General features: G+C 31.5%; 2 protein-coding genes and 1 pseudogene across 7 annotated transcripts in view; 1 reads left to right on the forward strand and 2 right to left on the reverse strand.

Annotated features, from left to right (window-relative positions):
* LOC105148335 (uncharacterized) overlaps positions 1-15,623 on the forward strand; it is a 53,517-nt gene extending 37,894 nt beyond the window's left edge. For 5 of the 6 annotated variants that reach the window (XM_011060024.2, XM_011060032.2, XM_011060014.2 and 2 more), the window contains one exon: positions 11,636-15,623. In XM_011060024.2, the coding sequence (XP_011058326.1) occupies positions 11,636-11,728 (93 nt within the window). In that variant the 3' untranslated portion in view covers positions 11,729-15,623. The remainder of the gene's footprint in view (positions 1-11,635) is intronic. The other variant, XM_011060059.2, reaches the window with a different exon arrangement.
* Positions 44-3,367, reverse strand: LOC147908196 (stress-induced-phosphoprotein 1 pseudogene; annotated as a pseudogene).
* A 1,119-nt stretch (positions 15,624-16,742) lies between the features above and the next one.
* The window catches only part of pio (zona pellucida domain-containing protein piopio), a 38,465-nt gene continuing 32,021 nt past the window's right edge, over positions 16,743-23,186 (reverse strand). Inside the window, exons 5-9 of the mRNA XM_011060080.2 lie at positions 21,630-21,797; positions 21,184-21,389; positions 20,878-21,040; positions 20,350-20,532; positions 16,743-19,942 (exon numbers count right to left, since the gene is read on the reverse strand). Of these exons, the coding sequence (XP_011058382.1) occupies positions 19,739-19,942; positions 20,350-20,532; positions 20,878-21,040; positions 21,184-21,389; positions 21,630-21,797 (924 nt within the window). The 3' untranslated portion in view covers positions 16,743-19,738. The remainder of the gene's footprint in view (positions 19,943-20,349; positions 20,533-20,877; positions 21,041-21,183; positions 21,390-21,629; positions 21,798-23,186) is intronic.

Consider the following 23,186-nt stretch of genomic DNA (forward strand, 5'->3'; position numbering starts at 1 on the left):
TCATCATCTTTATTACTTTTGATTTCAAGTTCCTTTTTCAAGTTTCTTTTCTGCTTTAATCGAATCGATATAAACCTTCTCTTTTCCTCTTTGATTATTTTGTCTATGTCGAATCCAATTCCACAGCTTTATTATAATGCTCTAAAGTTTCCTCGAAGCCTCTTTTTCTTGTAAGCCTCATTACTAAGTTTCTTCTCTTCCAAGGCTTTTCTCTTTTCAGGTGGAAGATTGTCTTCCTCTTTCTTCTGAGGCTTTGGTTCTGGTTTAGGTTTCGGTGGTTCCGATGAATTCATCGGCTCAGTTTCCATCGATTCCTCCATGTCAGCGCTCATTCCTAACAGCACGTTAAGAGTGGTGAGCACTCTGATGTCCTGGAGATTAAAACTGAGACTCTGTGAATTGGTTCGCAATTCTTGCAGTAACTTCATATATTCAGAATCAGACAAATATCCCTTTGTTCTAGGATTACTAGCCAACTTGAGAAAGATATCTGGTGAATTGAATGGATTAGTTGCAGACAACAGCTGTTTTCTGAGCCCTCACCTCGACCAGACTGCTTCTAAGCTGTGGATTGTTTGGATCCAATTGTAGGCCCTTCTCGTAAGCTCTGATGGCTCATCATACCTGCTCAAGTAAACAAGAGCGCTCCTTACGCGAATAACCCTTCCCCCAATCTGGTTTAAAATTGACAGTCTTTTCGGCATCTTCTAGCGCTTGCTGATACTTTTCGGACTTTGCATACCGCTGAGCGATTGCTATAGAGAATATGATTATTGCCGTCCAAGATGATAGCATTTGTGTTACATCTAATGGCTTCATCATAATTTTCAGTTTGTAAAGCAGCGTTTCCTTTCTCTTTCAATAAAGCTATCTGATCACTCATCATGCACGCTTAAAATGTTGAATCTTTGTCTAGTTCTTGATGACCGGCCGTTTGACTCGAGCAATAAATACGTTTCAATGAGGACTCGTATGAATTCTTGTAAATCTTCTTGTGTGCCACCGGACGCGTGTCCTATACTCATTCAGCAAAGCGTGTTTCAGAAAAATCGCACAAATCTGTGATTGCTCATGATGCTGGCCACTTGTCGTAAATTTTGCTGTTTTCAACGGTTTTGAACATACTGACATTGTAACATGCAAGCAACAATGTGTATATATATATATATATATATATATATATATATATATATATTGCCAGCAGTTTAACGGCGAGGTAACTGCATCAATGTTATCTGTAATCAATATGACAATATGATAACATTGTGTGATTATTACATATTATTATGACAACATGACGGCAAGTTCGAATTTTTATGATTATTTTAAAGTTGTCGACAAATTGATTGTTACTCAAAATTATATCGTGAAGGCATCAAGTTGTCAACAAATGAGAACTCAGTTGCTGCAATTCTATTGGTAGGAACACATACTTAGCAATGCATATTTAGCAAGCAATATGCCAATAAGATAAATACGTTACTAATGGCATCAGATTTATATATGAAATTGTAGATGTTTGAAGTACCACTGTTTTTATTTGTAGTTAAAAAATTAGCTTACAATCGATTTTTATACAACAGTTAGAAATTCATTTAATATAAAAAAGATTATAAGCTTATTTTTTAACTAATGATTTCATATATAAATCTAGTGCCATTTGAGTTGTAGCTAAAAAAAATTCCAACCTGTTTTTTAAATATAATATCAGTAGCATTTTTATTTAACTATAAATAAAATAATGATTACTACAATCATCTGCAGGTAAAATTCTACAAGAAACACCCTTTGAAATCTAAATTGGTAAAAGTGAATGCCAACTTCACAAAAGTAACAAATGTTGGGGACGTCGCTGCCCGATTCCGAGTCCATTTTTTAAACAAATTGTTCTGTGCTACCTCAGCGTAATATGTATGTATCTATGAAAATTCTAAAAATTAGCCACGCGTTAACAATGCCAGCTCTTACTTTTTCTTCTGATACGTATTTATTGTACGTGAATAATGAGAATTTACATATTCTATAAAACGTTTAAATATAATTTCTACAAGCGTATTCTCTTCCTCTTGTCTATCTTTCTTTCTTTCTCTTGTATTTTGAAAATTTCTATTATGTTTTACGAAATGCTGCAAGGAAAAACAAAATAATCAATCGAAGAACTGTAAGATATAATATTTTACACTTACGGAACATTCTAACTAGATATGTCTTTGATTAATCACAATTCATGGTTGTACCCGTGAGTGTCATTAATTATAAGTGAATATGTAAACGTATTCAGTATATAATCTTTATGTCTATAAGTTTCAAGCAGTAGTTAAGTAGCGTGAAGCCATCACAGTATTCACAGCCTTAGAATTTACTACTTTCGCTTTGTTACAGAAAACGAAAAATCGAAACTATTCTTATTTTCGATAACAGATAATTTTTCGTGTTTAATATCTATCCCAAATCATATTAGCAATTTCGTCTTAAGCATTCTTTTTTTTTTTTAATACTACATGTGTATCATGTGCACACACACACATACACACACACACACACATTTTTTTCCTCTGTCAAAAAAGCCACCTCCTTTGTCTAAAATTCAACTTAATCGAAAAATTTCTTTTTGGATACAAACTGTAGGTACAAAATGTCTATATACTTTGTTTAGTACTCTTTTTAATAATTTAATATGGTGGATTCAACATGATGGCTATAGATTCAACATTTCAGCATTAATACTCAATCATAAAGATTAATATTCAAGTGACTTACACTCAATTTTGAAAATAATACAAAAATAACACTAAAGGATTAAGCCGTTTAAGGTTTATACTTATCTATTGAGTATCACATACAAGTATTGAGAATAAACTTTTATAATGTAATATATAAATAATAAATAATATATAAATAATATATAAATAATATATAAATAAATATTTATAACGTTTACACTCAAACTTAAATGTAAACTCAGTTATTGTATGCTCTCATTTTTTTAATGTATACACTCAATTTTAAATATTGATTACAATTTGTGTGAATTTTGAACAGAAGGAGTGGCTTTTTTGACAGAGAATACTCCATACATATATAGGCACATATATATATATCACTTCTTCCTTTCCTTGTTTGCTCTCTCCCTCCCCTCTTTTTTAGTGCTTGAGAACTATACTTTCCTTAACTTAACACTTGAGAAATAGTGATATTTATCTCAGCTGCATTTTGTTATTCACTGGGAATATTGAAAATCTATAGTATATGTAGTCTGTAAATTTTCTCGCAATACTTACTCGAAGTAAATGACGGAAAATAGCTGTAGCTAAATATTTTTATTCTCCCTCTCCTCTCCCCATCCTTTCTCTCTTTCTTTCTGTCCTCTCCTTCTTTCTATCTTCCTCTCTATATTCCTCTCTATTTTCGTGTATCATATGTGTGCTAATATATATGTTGCATGTACATAAAGTCTATTTGACGCGTAAAATGTGATATTATATACATATATGCGGGGTATATCAGATCCATACCATTCTCTTTTCTTGGAAATAAATAGTCAGAAATGTTGGGGAAAAAATTTTTATTATCAAAGCCTATATGAACTGCTTAACGATAGTAGTTTTGATTTTCCGAAAACTATCGAAAGAACAGTAAATCTGAATCAAATCTGAAATCTTTAATGTAAACATAGATCGGATAAGATAGATCGTAAACATAGAGTTGGATATCATTGGATAGTTCTTTTAAAAACAAACAACTTTTTCTTAAGCTTTTTTTAATATCACTTACTTTCGAGAAAAATAGGGAAATCAGATATCAAAGTCATCCAGATATAAAAAATTGGAGATTTTAAGTTGAGCTTGACTTGAGCTATGTTGTATTTTTTCAATGTCATTATCGTGAATGACTGAGAAATTAAAATGTTACCATGTTGAGTTATTTGTGAAGACTTTGGTAATGAAACATTTTTTCCTAACTTCCGACTACTATCCATTTACGAGAAAAAAAAGGATGATACCGATTGAGGAGCTATTCACTCACGAAATTAAGCATTCATTGAAATTAATTTGAAATCAAGTTAAAGCAGAACTCAGTTAAAGTCATTTCAAGAAGTCAAATTTAAATTACGTAGTTAAACACTTGAAATATTTGAAATCGCTTGAAATTATTTCAAATATAAAAAATGAAATCATTTTAAAATCACGTTGAAATTACTTGAAATTACTAAAAATTGGAAATCAGCGAAGCACTCTATTCACGAGTGAGTAATCTTTTAGATGGTCTGATCACTCTGTATAGATGTATATAAAATATATATTTATATACATATAGATATAATATGCAAGATAAAAAATTGATTCGGTAAATATTGTAACAATGCTTAAGGATAAATATCTGAGATCATTTTAAGATAAAATTTCTAAATATCGAGGCAATAATAGTTTTTGTATTATAAGGCATTGAAGTTACTGAATCATATCGATTAAAGTTTGCGTGTTAGGTATGGTTGACATTTGCTGTTCATACTTGATTGCAAACTTAGGCAGTATAACGATTCACTATCTTTAAATGCTTATAATTCAAAAACTATTATAGTATTTTGGTATTAGGATTTTCGTCTTAAAATGATTTCAGGAATTTATCTTAAGTATTGTAATTTTAATTAAATATTCTGTATATATGTATATAATACGGGGTGAGTCTGATAAAAAATTGACCACATTTTTTTCGAAAACGATTATGGATAGGAGGAAAACACTTATTGTAAGATAAATAATGGGATATACTTTCATTATTTTGAGTAACTTTAAATGATCTTGAATTAGAATGTATACACATTCACATGGTCGTATTTAAACACTAAGATCCGCTTTAACTAAAAATATGTAGATATTTTTTTTTAATAGGTATTTAATTAGATTTTTTTTGTAGGTATTTATTAATTAGATTTAAATGTGATCTTGGTTTTCTACTACCAAAAAAAAGTTTTTTTTTTTTTAATGAAGGGAAAGAAATATTTTTGTATTATTCTATCGATAGTAATGAGCTGAATACTTTTATGTATGAGCATTTTTTCAAAAATTATTATATAATTATTTAGGACATAAACTAAAAAAAGACTATAAGTTTGAAACAAATTTTCTTATTACAATAGATATTACAATAAATGTTCACCATGTTGATTTAAACATGCTTGTAGTTTTTGTGAAAAACTTGTTTGGATTTCTTTTAACTCCTAAATCGTTATTTTTCGAAAAATATTTTTATTTCTTCTATCACTGATAGGATGTTAAAGATGATTCTTCCTTCGATCATAATTCAAAAATTAGAAGAAAGCATTTAAATTAACATTTGTCAACATTTTGAACATTTATTACATAATGAAGATTAACAAATATATAAAATGAGATTTGAAAGAATCTAGCAGTAAAAAATATGAAAAAGTCCATCAGAGCCTATATCAGCTGTTCGGATGCACGGAAAATTCTTTATTCTCGTGTGAATGTAACAAAACGAATCAAATAAACGTTTCGGCCCTTCAATTTGAAGATTAGGGGAGACCGGTGCTAATAGACTCATTTTTCAGTTTCGAATTTTTACAGACAAAATTAAGAGACTTATCGAAAAAAATTCTACCCCAGTTACTACATACATTTGACTACCTAATAATATTTTATTAATAAGGGGAAACTGATAACTAATGATATGAAATGATGATATGAAAAAAATGCATTTTTCTAATGCATTCCATCTGATTCAACTAGCCCCGGGACCGGAGTAATTCGACTAAAATTATTAAAATAAAGATTAATGTATTTTAAGCTACATCTTTGGCTACATATTAATAAAACTTTTATAAAAATATATTTTAAACATAAACATTCGCTTCGCAGGGCAAACAATACTTCTTTTTGCAAAATTTGTTCATTTCGTGCAAAAACACATCGAATAAGCCTAGTTTTTGAGATTGGACATGAGGGAACTAAACTTATAACATTGAGGAAAATCTCTTTAAAGGAATAAAATTTTGAGTAAATATTATAAGAGTCGTCATTAAATGATCATCCATGCTGTGGTTAGTCTATTATCCCCATCCGTTTATTTTTTAAAAACATTAACAATATATGATAACACATAAACAAAAAAAATCTGTTGGGCTTTATTAAGTAAGAACTACACTTACTATCTAAGTAGAAATCAAATATCTCAGACAATCATATACGATAGTAAAAACTTTAAGAATAAAAATATTTACTTAGGTGTACGATTTTTTAAAATTGTGGCATAACTTCTATCATAGATGTGTCCACAAGTCGCTGCTGCGTGCTCAGACACATTTACGCATGTCTCGCATGTTTTGTTTTTAATGTAGCCTCGATTCTACTTATCCCTATATTCAACTGATCCCGGTCTCCCCTATATAATGACAAAATATTAAAGTAATAATAAAAAATATTGTTTCAAATTTATAGTCTGAATTTTTAAAATTTATATCCTGAAAGTAATTAAATTTTCGAAAAAACATTAATACAAAAACTTCTCGACTTCAACTTATTGAGTACTGTCGATAAAATGACTTAGAAATATTAATTTAAAAGAATTTGTTTTTATTATAAAAAGACGAAGACATTTAATTAGATTTCCCAAGGTCATCAAAGCATATCTCCTTACTTGTCTTATAATTTTACTAATAGATATATTCCCTCTATATTTAACTATTTTCAAAAAAAAACATAGTAAATTTTTTATCAAACTCGTCCTGTATACAACTTTTATCTAAACAAATTTTTGATTTGATGAATAAGAGATAATAGCTAAATGTCCAAACGTATATATAATATATATAATACATATATTACATACACACATACACATCTTTAAATATACATATACATATATGTGTGTATGTATGTATATGTATACACAGACTGTTCCAAAATTAGCGAATTAAAATATCACAGTGAGAAAATATTCAAAAAAATTAAATAAAAAGGTTATGTATTTCAGGCAAATTTGTGAAATAATAAGGGTTTAAATATGGCCAATTATGGATTACCTTTAGACGAATTATGTATGTATATGTATTATAAAGTGCACGCTCATTACTGCACGCAGTAGTGGATTTAAACAGATGCTTACAAGGATTCGCCTTTAGAATTGCTGTCCTAGAGATATAAAGACGCTATCCTTCTTCGAATTGAGATAAAAATTAATCTTATATTTGGGCAAGGTTGCTAGGTATGGCGCATTTCCGCCAATGTAGCATCTTGAGGTAGCATTTTGGCACATAAAAATAAGATCTTGACGCTAGACAGAAAAATAGTATCTTTCGATGACACCATTTTTTTTTTTATTATCGTTCATCTGAAAGGGGTGCCAAGAAAATGCTTGAGGTGCAATAATGTGTAAATCTGCCACTGTGTATGACCGCACGCGTGATTTATAGATAGGTAGTTGTCTAAACTTAATCTGTTATATTTAACTGGTTATATTTAAACTATATCTCAAAAAATTTTACTTGAAAGAAAAATGTATATACAAAACTTTTTATTTTTTCGGAAAATTTTTGCTATGGTATTTTGATTTGCGAATTCGAGATGCACACACACACACACACACACATACGCGCGCGCGCGCGCGTGCACACACACGCATATATATATATATATATATATATATACACACATGATGAAGAAAAAATACTGGGACTTCGAAATATCTCAAAAAATATAAGTTTCATAGAAAACTATTTGAGATAAGTTGTTTAAGATCTATTTACCAATCTTACTAGTTTGATCTTGGGGTATCATTGCCAAGATTAGGTCAAGATAAATCGATTTTTTTTTTTAATGGAAACTTCATTTATTGCATATTTTCGTATTTCTTATCTCAAGAGCTCTTTAAAACACTATAATAAAATATTTTTTTCATTAAGAAGATAATTCATAAGATTATTTCTCTTATTTTTATTTTTAGTGTACAAATGAAATTGAGAGGAATAAGACCATGATCTTGACAAATATTATTATGAGACCTTTTTAAACCCTACAATTTTTATCTGAAATATATGAAACTTATATTTTTCGAGATATTTCAGAGTGTCAATCTTTCGTCATCCTATATATGTGCGTGCGTGCGTGCGTGCGTGCGTGCGTGCGTATTATACGATACATATATTTTTTTCGCATACTTGTTCCAACGAAATAGAGGCATATGCGATATATATGTATATGATATATGGCGATATATATATATACTACATCGATAGGAGTGACACGCGATCGCGGCAATTAATAGGTCTGTTTTTTATTCCTGCATTTTTTGAGCTGGTACACACGATACAATAAGTTGAAATGAAACGTTTGTTTTATTTCAACTTATTGTGCCTTAATTCAGAAAGTGCAGGAATAAACAAAGACTTAAAAACATCTCCGTCTGTGAAAACTAGACGGATCAGCGCGGACAGATTTCGCGCAACTACACTATTATGTAATGGATGGCTTCCCACAAGTACAAAAAAGGATCGTTATCTATTTGTTTTTTTTTCCTTCATACATCATGCTACTTTTCATGTGTACGATTATATGCGTAATTGTGACATTCCAGTTACGAGAGGAATTTTTAGACAATATTACGTATCTTATTTCTGTAACGGTGTACTGTATTATGCGTATTAATAATGTTACTATCACTAACGCAAGATTCTCGATAGTAATATTTTGTTAGTGTAGCTTTATCTGTAGTAAATGTACTGATGGTGATGGTAATGGTGGGATGTTGTACAGTATCAACAGATGAAGCTACCTATCCCAAGGAAGGAAAGTCGTTCTCGCCGTCTACCTTCTGGCGACTTCGCGGTGACGTTTTACATTAAGAAAACATAAATTATAACTTATTACAAAGTACACTCTTACAAAGCAAACAGAATAGTTTCGTAAAAGGAAAAAATAATCGACTGTTAAGGGGATCCTATAAAGTCGTCTATTTCACCGATTAAATGCAATAATTTTTGTATAAAAATTACTTCTTTTCTTTTTTTACAGATTCAAAAATTCTTTTCCGGGATTAAAGTATACGCATTAATATGTGTCTGAGGTAGAGTTTATGCTAAGAACGAAAAAATTGTTTAAATTGAGAGCTTTACTTCTTAACTTTTTTAATCCAATATGGCGTCCAAGCTGTTAATGTTCGTAACATTTCCTTGATATAAAAATTTTGTAATCTGCACTTACGAAATTGTGATTCCTAAACTAGTTGTTTACACACACAAAATAAACAACGTGAAGTTCTTAGAGTTATACTTACACGTCTAATTAAAACACTATTGTTCTACGAAAATTTATGTATATTTGTACGTGCAATATTGATATTGTTACATATAAAGTGTCGATTTTATCGATAAAACAGCCTCTCTTAACAAACAGGTCGGAATTCGGAGGCTTCACTTTATAGGATCCCCTTACCTTTTTAGATTAGATAATACATTATAATCGTAACCGCGAAAAGTGTCCGCGTTGCTCCGTGAAAACAAGTAGAATCCATCCAGAAGCTTCGCTTACGGTGATTGTACTTCAGAAACGTAGGTGAAGGTGTGCCTATCTTTTTATGATAGTCCAAAAAAAAAAAAGCGAGAATGTGCATGCGATGTACACGGGAATTCATCTATTTAGCCATTAACGCAAAGATGACACTACTTTTTCTTCGTGAGAAGGTGTGGCAGACTCCCGTTATAGGCTAAGAAGAGAAAGAAAGACAAGAGATCCAAATGAATATAAAAAGCGAAGAAGATGTAGGTACCACAAAACACTTTGAGTAAAGAGATCTGTGTCTGCTTTGTGCGTGCATGCGTGCGTGCGTGCGTATGTGTGTGTGTGTGTGTGTGTGTGTGTGTGTGTGTGTGTGTGTGTGTGTGTGTGTGTGTGTGTGTGTGTGTGTGTGTGTGTGTGTGTGTGTGTGTGTATGGGCGCACAAGCATAGTATTTAACTGTACCTAATGTCATTGTAGTGAGTTAAAGAAAAAGAAGTATAATTGTATCTATTAAGCAGAAAAGCAATTCACGCATCTCTTTAAGATAATAATGATGATAGGTGAAGAGATACAAAGGAGCTCACCTTGCAGGATCGCCGTCACGTATCATTCACACCTTGCGGCACCGCGAATTTCGTACATTTAAATTCATGTGATCTACTAACAGTATCTCTACGCGGAACCAGGAGAGCGTGAAGGACAGAAGAGAACGTGGGAAAAACCGTATCAGGGTATGACACACGGACGTAATAATTGCTTTCCATTTACACACAAGTGATACTAAGTTTAAAGTTGTGTCTATATATTAGGTGCGCAACTAAGTTCTCGCTGTTATTTTGATGCATTTTCATTAAAATAACAGCGAGAACTTAGTTGCGCACCTAATATATTGTTTTTGTAATTGTTAAAGTTGTGTATTTTATACTTAGGCGAATGACGTTACTACTTACTTTGATGACAAAGTTATCGCGTAACAACACAGATTTATAATCTCGCTTTTAATGTTAACAAGATTCAGTAAAACACATCTTGAGTAAATTATAGATAAAAACTCAGTTGAATCTCACTGAACGAAAAGGAATTCAATTGAGTTGTGACGCCACAAATGAGAGAGAAAATTAGAGTTTTGATAATTAGAGTTTTAATAAATGGAAAGCAACTATTATATACAGCGTCGCATGAGCGTTGGATTTGTTAGGATTGCCGCTTCTCTCTTTTCCAACAAATTTCGGCGAAAGTCATGTAACAATCGTGCAAACAACTTCGTATTTACTTTCTTCATTTTGTTTATTTAGCCGATTTAGTGCGTATACATCTGTTTGACATCGTGCCATCGTACGACTGTCCAAAATTATTTTAATTCTTATGAGATTTATGTCCATTTCTACTAATGTAAATTAATTTTAACCTTGGTTAACTTATTTTTTATCTTTTTTAATTCTTAGAATAAAAAAAAGTGAAAAGGAACTTATGTATAAGTCTCCGCAAAAAGTGATTTGGAATTGATAATTTATACTTTTTTATACATAAAAATAAATGTATACATATAAAGCAATTTAATAATGAGGTCAATATCTGTATTTCCCTTTAATAATACAGTTTTATAGTTTAAATTAAACATATTTTTCTTATTTTATCTTAATTATTTTTTAATAAAGTTTATTTGAAATAATTTTTTATCCTGATACTAAATCATTGTTAAACTTTTTATATTACTTATAATACAATATAGAAAAATCTGTAATTTTTAAATAATTTTTTTCATTTTGTTAAAAGATAAATATATTACATCCTTAAATCAAGAGTAAAAGTTAATTTATATTAGTAGAAATGGATATTATAAAATATTTTTAGATTGTTTTATATTTCACATTGAAATTATTATTATTCGCATTGTAATTTATTTTATTCATGTTATAGCGAAAGATTTTCGCAACTATTTTTAACTTTGTTGCATCGATTCGACGATATTGGCGATGTGTATTATTCTCAACGACGTCTACATCGGATTTTAATCTATCGAAAATAAGGATTGAGTTATTGTATATATAGCAGATATGACGAATTTTTTATTACCATCGCTCTCAAGTGGCTTTGTAATTTCCTTTTCGTTTATTTTAGAAATTCCACGGAGAGACGGAAAAAAGGCAAACACTTAACACAGTCATCTCTCAATCGGACATGAGCATTCTTAAAGAGAACGAGTTAATATAAGTTTGCGAGACCTCACACATTCGTATACCCTACTATTTTTGTAATGCGATGTAAGATGATGGACAACGACGAGCAATAAATCGGTGGAAGACAGGACAGAAAGAGAGTATAGGGAATCATCGCGATATCTAAAATACGAAAAGATTTATATGCGAGTTGCAATATCGATGTTCGCACAAAAGAATACCATCTTTATTTCTCTTTCTCTCTCTCTCTCTCTTTCTTTCCCCTGACTGTTTGATGAAGTCCTTCCGTTGATTTGAGCGTCCTTTTAATGATAATCGAATCGTTGTTCTGCGTAACAAGTCGCAGCAGAAAATTGTTTGTTTTCTTATTTGTTGTATAGTATAGTAGAGACGCGACAGAGTGTGCGATTTGCGAGAAATAGCGAGAAACATCACGATCTTTGTTTTGCGCTACTTCCCGATAAGAACACGAGATACGTGTGTCAGAACGACGTGAAAATGGAGTTACTTTAGCGATACAGAAAGCAACGTATCTTACCATTAAGCGTATCTTTTTATCACAGTTGCTTATGTTTAGACAATTAGACTGCAAAGCGAACGAGAACTACGGTGAACGTGACACTTAATTCTTGACAAGAGACCGGTCGCGTCGATTAACATCCTATACTAAGATTCTGTAACTCTTATCTACAGTGTCGATATAGATATATTGTTGTTGAGTAGATAGGAAAAAAAAATCTGCTCAATGATAATATAATGACATCGAATTGTTTGTTAAGATTTACAGAATTAGGATATTGGTAAAAGGATTGACGAATGAATTTTTCTGTTCTGCAATTAAATAGAATCGTGATATAGAGATAAGACTAGCCGGTAGTGAGCTAACATTCTGAATTTTAAATCCGAAATATTTCTGTATTATTCTCATTCAAAATTTTATCGTTGAGGTTGATAAATTGCAGGACGATGAGAAATTAATTTTTGCAAAAAATTGCAAATATTGATTCCCATAGTAAAGAGTCACATTCACGGTCACAATAAGTCAGGAAGAAAATATGATGTCACTGTGAGATTGTCATAACAAAATAACACATGTTATAAAGACACTCGCACATCACCATGACATTGCTGTGACATTACATTGTGATAAAGCGGACATTCGCACGTCACCATGACATAAACATAATTGTTATGATGTAACTGTGACATTTTTTGCTATGGGGAATGTAACCTTACATTATTTGCGTGAACTTTTTTTAACGTAATTACTCGCATGGAGTGTACACCTCGGCATTAAATCTCAATTTTCATTGTACTCTTCGATGATTTACAATTAAAAGTTGATAATATTTCATATATCATTTGATAAAGATACGTGCAAAACGATATTAAGTGAAATAAATCGTGAAATGTTTAAATAAGAGAGAAGAATTTTCGGTTAAAGCAAGTTTTGATGCTTAGTAATATTCATGTGTAAATATATATACAATTATCAATTTTATTTAATATCTGATAATACTGATTAGTATTTTAAAAACTTACTATCTCAACTAGAATACTTTTCGTAATAAGTTATTTATAAGTTTTTAGGATGCTAATTAGCGTTATTATTAAGGAGAGCTCTTGATTTATAGCGAAATGGGATAAACTTAGAATTTTCGTTTGAAAAAACAGTAACGCCGTTAAATTTTAGGAGCACATACCCATTTTAATATATTTAATTAAGTAATTTTTTCAAAAAATTTATTAACATTGCTCGAGACGTTTCATGTGACCATGGTTTGCCGTTGACATTGTAGAGCCCATCCAAACGATCGGAAAAAAAGGTAAGGTATATATATTATCACATGTTTAGTGCCTCTTCTGTATGAATCTCCGGATAAAAAAAATTACAAATTTTTTTAAGTAAAACTTATTTGAAAAAAGATTAGATTTTTTGTTATTTTTTTCGGCACATTTTTTAATAAAAATTTATTGATATTTTATTGATTTTATAGGTTTACAAATATTGATAATTGTTCACTTTCATTGTTATTTTTGACGATTTAACACAATTAAAGAGATTAATCTCATATTCCATAAATTTTTTTTTTTTTTTTTTTTTTTAGATAAAGATAAGTGTAAAAGTTTTTTTTAATTGCCAAACAATTTCTGCAGTATTCGATCAATTGTAAAATTTTACTCTGTAGGTTTAGTAGATTTTTAAGACTAGGATGTGTTTTACACGCGAGTAATGTAAGGTTAACATTAATTTAATTGGTTCTCTATCCATATCAAGTTTAGTTGCGGTATGCAGACAAGGAGATTTAATCGATCACATTCCTGAACTACGTCGATGAGACCGGTTCTGAAAATTATGTAGATAACGCGGACAAATTGCGAGTATGTACCGATGTACATGTGTTACTTTTTGCGCATTATGATATAGCGCATCGGTAATCGGTACTGTAAGATAAATTAGTGGCTGTGCCTCCGCACTTAGACAACGTACTTCACCGTGATCGCGTTCTCTCTCGTTTTGGTAATTTACAGCGACAAAGAGAATGACTTACGTCATTCGCCACTTCTCCAGATGTCGGACAAGCATAATGCATTCGTACAAGTATTTAGGAAGAGATATAAATATATATTTATATTTATTACGAAGTAGGTTCTCCTGTGAAAACGGATATGTCCATCGATTTTTTTCGGCTACATGGGGAGAGTTGCAACGCGTTGAGCTTACGTATAATCCTAGTTAAGAGAAAGACTAACGAGAAGTTGTGGAAAAATGATTGATAAAAAAAAAAAGAAAATTGACCTGAATTATCTGTGTATAAATATAATCTATAGTAACGAGAGGGTAACGAGAGGAAGGAAAGGTTGAGTAACTGACAATTCTGTGGCGTTAATAAAAAGCTATTACTCATCCGAAATGCACATCATAGAAAGCCGAAAAGAAATTTGATATAGAAGTCATATGAGTCTAATTATATTTCTTGTTATACTATATACATATATATATTATATATATATATTATATCATATTTTCAAAAAGCGAATTATATATATAATTCAATAAAGAAAGAAGACACTCGCGTTTGATAATTTGCGTTTGATTATTTGTTTGTGACATTCGAAACACTTCCGTTCCTTGTTTTATCGTGGCAGAAATAATGATTGAAACGTAAATTGAATATAAGGCGAAATAAGTGAAATTAGGAATGTAAATTGGAATAGCGAAACGTAGAGAGAGAGAGAGAGAGAGAGAGAGAGAGAGAGAGAGAGAGAGAGAGAGAGAGAGAGAGAGAGAGAGAAAGTTTACTTCTTAAAACACTTTAAGTCCCAATTTACACTTCCTAAAAGTTTCGTTTACGTTTTCATCATTTTCTTCTTACATTTAACTTATACGCTCCAATTTTTATTTTTGCCAAGATAATCATTGTGGTGAAAAAATTCCTACATCTCAATATTTTGATGGACATATGCAATGTCCCGAAAAGTCAACTACGAAATTTAAAAATCGAGACAATGTCACAAAATATATTTTAATATATATATATGTATATTTTTAAAATTCCGTTTTTAAGATTAAGATAAGTATTCTTTATTTATTTCTCTGTACACTTTAAGCATGTAAATGGATTTTCTATTCTACGTTTTCTAACCTGTGATATCGACAGTTTCGTACGTCAGCATCCCCTTAAAAGTAATACAAAAATTTATCAACGGTTTACCATCTGGATCGAAAGTTATTTCAACAAGAATTAGTATTTTTTTATCTGTGCTCTAATGAAAATGTCTAGAAATGTTTAATAAAATAATGACAAAATTAATTCTCAATTTTTTAATACAAGTACTTTTAGTATTTAAGATGATTTATACAAAGTTACATTGCGCTGTAGAGATTAGTAGTTTTGTAAATAAACAAAATATTTATTTGCTCTAAATCTTTGTAATTAATCGGGGAATTATGTTAATCCTTAAACAATTCTAATCACAGTCGAATATTAAGAAAATCCTGTTGAACGCAGCCATTATAAACTCTGATGTTATTTTTGTTATTTTTTAAGTATCTCTTTAAGTATCCGTATGTGCTAAAAAGCATAACATATATGTATATATATCTGAGATTATTTGCATAGGTTTATTTATTATTTATTATGCATGTTTTTATATTTTCTCTTTATAATTTCGAGATTTTCCTCCTCGAGAAAAAATACCGAAAAGATTTATATTATTGATCTTACGATCCAGTATTTTTCTCTAGGATATTATCTCTTCTTTTGAATTTTGATTTTATAGTTTATTGTTAGATACAATTTTTAGAACAATAATAACTCTTCGGAACAATGTCGCACGTCTCAAATTTTGGTATATCATTTCGGGACATTCCAACTTTGTAGAAACTTTCGGTAAATTTTTCTCGAGACATTGCATGCCCATCAAATTTTTGAGAATTTATCATATTTTAATTTATGAAGAGATTTCTAAAAAAAATATCTTGAACTTCTCAAATTTTATAAATTTTCTTCAGAAATTATAGAATGAGAAGTAATAAATAGAATTATTAAGGGTATATGAGAGTCATGCACTGAATTAATGCGTAAATAAAATTTTTAATGCATAAAATTTCGTTACCTACATTGAAATTTACAATTTACACATGAATTATGTCTAAATATGCTTTCAAATGAACTTGATTATGTTTCGAGCTTAATATTTCCATGAATAATAAAATATCTTAATATCTTCACGAATAATAAAATAGTAAATAAAATGTAGTGCTTTTGAGAGTGCTTTAAATTTTTATAGAAATGTATAATAAAATCTAAGAAATTATCTAAAAAGTTAAAAAATTATACAAAAAAATCTGAAAAATTTTGAAATTTAAATGAACATTCTGAAATTATATGAAGAGTTCTAAAAAAAAGTTTTTTCAAGGCACCTATTTGCAATCTAATCCTTCGTTGTCACATTTTTATAAAGTATCACACTGGACCAAATTGATCAACTGATGCTATCATTCTGAAACTATCCGTCTGATACTAAAAAAAATATGGAATATATTTTGAACATTAGAATGTATTTTATTAAAGATAACGTTACAAATCAAATAATATGTTAAAAAAATATTCGAAGATGTAAAGAAGTGAAACGTAGCATTCAGTAGTAATCGTAACTTTTTTATTTTTTGACTTTTTTTAGGAAGGTTAAAATTTTAGGATGGTGATATTCTTAACATGTAGTACTTTCAGATAACAATATGTATTAGTGCGCATTTAAAAAATAATTTTTTTTCGACATGTGAAAAAAGTATTTTTTTTCTCTTTAAACAGGTATACATATACTGCGTTTTTGAATAACTTAATTATCTCAGTCGACAGAGAAGATTTCAAACTTCTGATTGATATCGCATAAGGTCTATACCATAAAGTTATATACAGGAATTCGGACTATGAATCATTTTTATCCGTACTAATACGAAGAATTAAACGATAAGAAGACTTAGAAAGATCGTATGGATCGTATCGAAGGGCTATTGAGAGGAACACCTTACAATTATTAGTTTTATTAAATGTTTATTATTTACACAAATTCGTTGTAGATTCTTTTGATTTTGACAAGGGTCCAGAGGAACATTGTGGGAGCATCGGGATTCACATTACCTTCTAACGCGAGAAAGAAGTACTATATAGGCATTTTCGTCCCCAATGATCACTATGAACCAATGCCATGGCGCGACGAGAAATCACGTATGATCCATTCGCCGGGCAATTCTAATCCTTGACAGAAATTCCACGGGACCCACGGAACGCTTCGAAGTTATTGCACTTTTCGAGAGGATATAATACTAGGAGGACTGGAAACCGTTTACCCTATTGGTGTACTTAGTACAAAAGGAAAGGATGATCTCGCCCCTGAGTTTACGTAAATTCGTGCGCAACATTCGAAGGCCCGTATCCACGCAAGCGAGATACTCTCGAGAGATTTGAGAAAACTCTGAAAAACATATTTACTACATGTCATTCTTTAAAATCTATAACAGGCCGATACTTTGCTCTGTATCGACTTTTAAGACACCTTTTAATAACGATACTTGGCGTAAGAGTGTTTATCCCCGCAAGCACATTAAAGATGATGATGGTCCTCAATCATTTTACAAAATATTCAAATTTCAAATTTCATTTCACGCTTTTAAGAACGCAGATATTCATGACTCAAGACTTTTCAGTTACAAACGATATTCAAAACAATTTAAAATGATTAAAAACTTTCAAGAACTTGAATACCTATCACTAAGAATCATTTAGCCTTTAAATTGGCGAAGACTAATTTGTCTGCTTCTGATAAAACGTATAAGCATCGGCGTTGCAAAGTCCGGAACAGTTATCGCAATACATTGTCATTTCCAGACAACTACTATACCACAACACCTTATTCTTACACGGAAGCATACAGTGCTTGAGGAATTAACAGTTATGTTACGCCGGGTGTCGATCTCTCTTTCTCTCTAAATGTAAAATTTTACATGTCATGTACCCATCACCACGTTGGACCCAGTTATGCGACTGCGTTAGCAGTAGAACTTCCTTGTCTTCGTCAATTAATATCTAAACGCTCCAAGCTGTCGCGACATCGGTATTCTCCGGCGTGCCTCAAACATGTACTTTCTTACATTTTAATTCAAAGCTGAATTTTTTTTATTAGAACCGTTTGAAGCGTGCACTTATCATTAAAAAATATTACTACATGATTGCTCCTGAATGATCCGGAATATACTGATATTGGAACAGCGTCTCATTTCAATTAGACTAATTAATATTAATGTTTAAGCGTTATAAATGAATTACAATCTGATTATGTTGAGCGCTCGCATACGTCACACTCATTCGAGTATCGTATTGTCGTATACGTCGGAATAATTTATAGGGTAAGTGCGTGATTTCGGATTTTAATTAATTAAAATCGTTTCTACGAAATTGTAATTGTTTTGCGTCTTTGTGGCATTTCGTTCATACTGGCAGTTTTATTGAAGTTTATAATAATCAACTCATGCACACATCATACTGAATCTTAGTTACTTTTATAATTAAATTTTCTTTAAACTTCGCACATATATGTTTCTAGTTACACTTTCAAAGTTATACCACTGCCATTGATATATTCGCAGCAAATTATTAGACAAAGTGCAATTAATTAGCGGGTTGTTTTTTTGTTAATGCTTGATTTAAGTACTTATAACTCTTTCAGAGTACACATGTCTATAGATAGATCTAATTGTCTTTTTATAAATATTAAAATTATCTGGAAATTGTTTTCCAAAGATTTTTTAAATCGAGGATTTTGAATTTCTAATGAGAATTTCAAAATTTACTAATACAAATTCAAAATAGTGACTTTGAAAGTTACATTTTTGAAGTATTTTATAAAACAATTGCAATAAATTTTTTTAAATACTTGTACTTTCTGATGGAAATTTGTTACTGAAATTGTAATAAATAATAACGAAATATTACTAAATTGCATACTGAAATCGGAAGACATGGTCGGAAGGCACGCGCATTGACGAGACTGTTTGTGTGTATTTTACGTAAATCAGCGAGTCGTAAGTATCCGTGTATCAATTGACATACTTTTGGTATTAATTCGTTAAGATTTGATAAAATTTAATATAAAACGTTAAGATTATAAAGAATTTAGTAAATTTCAAAATGAAAATCAATGAACGCAATGAATTTAAGATGGTTCTACAGTAAAGTGCCGAAAATTTAGGATGCGTAATTTTTAGAGAAATCTAGTAATGTTTGTGTGCAGTTAGTCAAAGAAGCGCCTCCGACCTCTATCAGTCCTTCTACGTTATATGTTAAAAGTTAGATTTTCAACATTTTTTTCTCTCTTATTTCATCGATAATCTATTCTAGAATTTTGCATATGTCAAATTCGGTGTTTCAACATCATAAAAATTAGATATTTCTACGGTAACTCGATTTACTGTAGAACCACATCTCGGCTATCTTAATCTCGCGTCGAACTTAGTTATTATTAAGTGCTGTAGGCGGACTTAGCTACTGTGGCTGTAAGCGGTGTTAGTGTACGGTCCACTGTAGATGGACGATCCCGTCGTGGACAGGCTCTTGTGCCGTCTCTTGGCGAGTAATATTAGGATGGCGGCTACCACAGCTAGCATGAGTATGAGACCGGCGGCGGCAATCCCAATAGCGAAACTCCTCTGCGATATGCAAATGGTGTTCGGGTCATCGAGAGCCTAAAAAAGAAAAATTCAGAAAATGATAAAATTAAATGAATTTGATCCCATTTTATTTAGAAATTCTGTCTTAGTCAAGTCTTTAGATAGCCAAATCTGATCTTGCGACAAAAAATCGAAGATGGACAAATCTCCAGCAAAATATATTTTATTAATTGTAAACTACTGTTCGCAAATTAAAGAATTTATATATATATATATATATATATATATATATATATATTTTATTATTTTAGTATTGATATATTTCATTTTCATGTCTTTTCCAGTGGATTCATAATATATAATATGTAATGATTTTTATTTGCAATGTGAAAAATACGTAATCATTTATTTAAAAAAAAACTGAATGACTATTTTCGAGTTAACGTTATCTCCGCAACAGAAATCAAATAAATTCGTATTACCCTTTCACGAAAGACGTCGTTGGAGAAGTCTGACTTGGAACCAACGTCCGATGCTTCATTGACGTAAAGACCACTGTAAACTTCGATCGTGGCCGGGGTACCGTCCAGATCTTCGACACCTTTCACCTCGTGGGCATTAGCGGTATCTCTGCGTCGTCTGATTATCGAATTACATAACGGTGGCTGCAAGCAAAAAATAGACTATTCGTGACAAGTCTTCGAGGAACGATTGATGTGGAGCTCGAGTATTTTCTTTCATAGGATCATATATTACGTAACACCTCGCGCGCGTAACGTATAACGTATAACATATTATGTGATTAAGTTGAACTAAGTAATCGTGCCAATGAAGTGTAAATACCACGATATTTTCAAACGATAAACCGTTCATAAATTCAGGAACATTTCCCGAACATTTAGTCATTATAAAATTGTTAAAGAATTATTATAAACGCGTAGTACTTAGCAATCATCGCGGAAAATTATTATTATACAGTCTAGTCCTATATATTATAATAACGGTAGTACCGTATTACTGCATCCTCCGCCTTGCTTGACGCACAGCCTAACGTTGCATTGATAATACACGCTCGCCGTATATGGGAATTTGTGCGCCTGGAAATTCACCCTGGCCTCCGTTTTGTCCTCATTGTAGACGAATTGTCCCATTATTTCACCATCTATCGGACAACTGTGAACAAGACAAGCTGAATGATCCTATCGCGAAAGGAAGAAATTGAAAAAAAAAACTAATTCGCTCGTTCATCGTCACTATCTTCGTCTTTATTATTAAAATCTTATCTAAGATCTCTTCAATGCTACAAGCTGACTTACCCTTCGTCGCTTATGAGCCGCTGCTCACCCCACCCGAGGCCATCGCGTACCAGACAATCGGAGATTTTCAAACCGAACATCTCTTGTTTGTCGATGCTAATGACCAGGGTCAAGGGATCGCCAATCTTTACATTCTCCGCCACGTGATGCTGCGTTGGATCACCGCTGAAAATCTTCATCGTGCATCCCGGCATCGGTGCGGTTGCCTGCGGGCAGTTCGCAGTTTATGTGATATCTTATCTAGTTCTTTACTTCAATCTTCTCGAATTTTTTATCCGAAAAAAAAATATATATATATCTATATAGAGTGTCTCTAAAATCTGACTCAAGCCCTATATCTCGGAAAAGTCTTTAAATGGAAAAATTAGATATGGATGAAATAAGTGATTCTTTAATTTTGTTGAGCGGTGTATATGTATATTTCATCTCGTCGAATGTTTTATTACCTGCAACGGCAGAGACTGCATCATGGAAACTTGAGTTTGATCGTTCGTTACGACTTTGTCGCGTGTCTGATATCTGCATCTCACGTGAAAACCTCTGCCCTGATTCGTGACCAACTTCAAATGTGGTTGTACCACAATGGTGTTGAAATATTCAATACCACCGTTTTCCTGAAGCAAAGATAACGGCACCATAAGCATTAGTTTTTAAACTTCATTACAAATGTTACAATCGCTAGAACTCGAGAAATAAAAAATAAGTGTCGTAAGAAACACAGTGTTATATTATTATATCTTTATGGGCGTGAAATGTGTTGAAACTAATCAGCTGTTATTTTTGAATGTATTCAATTACTGAAAAAATAAAAATTACGTTATAAAAAGAGAAAAGCAATTTCTAATGTATATAAAATTTAATAATAATTTTCTAATTTATTTAAAATTTAATAAAATGTTTGTATAAAAGTTTGTTTTATTGATGAATGACGATCGCGAAAGTCCTTGTAACAGGGAGAAAGTTTTTCGAAAAGTTTTATTATTAATATTATTGCAATTAGACCAGAAAGCGAGTAAAAGCTTATTACATTAAATTGAATTGAAAACATTGCATGAAAAGCAGGCTATTACGAATTCTGAAAAAATTGAAGATTATCAGAAATAATGGCTTTTAAACGATTCGCGTTCCAATGTTCTTTTCTGCCTAGACATCTATTAAATTTTCTCTTGAAATACTTTTGTTAAACAGACAAACTAGAGATTGTCATTTCTCAATGTTTATAAGAAAAATATATGGAAAATATGAAAGATAAACAATCGTTGAAACGATTTAATTTACTTATCAGCTTTATTGTTTCGGCAAAATAGAAAATGTTTTTTATAAGTAGAAAATGTTTACATATAATAAAACTACGCATAAGACTTGAAGGAGATAACTCAAAGAAACGAGTTTTTTACTAGCATAAAAATATGAAAACGTAGACTTAAAATATACTGGGATGACAGAGAGCACAGGAAGATTGAAGTACATAGTTGGTTTTCCTTTTACCACTCCGTATCGCGTGGCAGTGTCTTGCAATTGGTACGCAAGAGGAAAAAAAGACCGGTCAGGATTGTAACTAAAGACAGTGGGATCCGCCTCAGCGTTCCCCTCATTATCCCCTTCCCCGATCGTAATGAAGCTGCTGGGATCCTTGTTCACCTATTGTTAGGTGGGTGTGTGAAACGTAAAGTCAGCGATCCGACGTCTCTCCAGGCTCTCTTGGGCCGATGCACCGCAGATTGCGAGTATCCTTGCTGAGGTCGAACACTGCACTAGGCTCTGCTCGAGGTCATTGCCTGCTCGATATACCCGGTGCTTGTCTAACAATTCACGGCGACAGATCGCTTGGTTATCGTGAAAGATTATTAAACTCCGGTTCATTGGACACACCGATCCAAGTTGTATTTTTATATATGTTATGCTACGCATAACAATAAGGAAATTATTTTAAAACTTATAAATTTTTGTCGATTTTTAAGAGGCTTTATCTTAGCTTTCAGGGATCGCAAAACAATTATCCG

The sequence above is a fragment of the Acromyrmex echinatior genome, chromosome 10 (assembly GCF_024713525.1).
Source record: "Acromyrmex echinatior isolate Ae372 chromosome 10, ASM2471352v2, whole genome shotgun sequence".
Lineage (NCBI taxonomy): Eukaryota > Metazoa > Arthropoda > Insecta > Hymenoptera > Formicidae > Acromyrmex > Acromyrmex echinatior.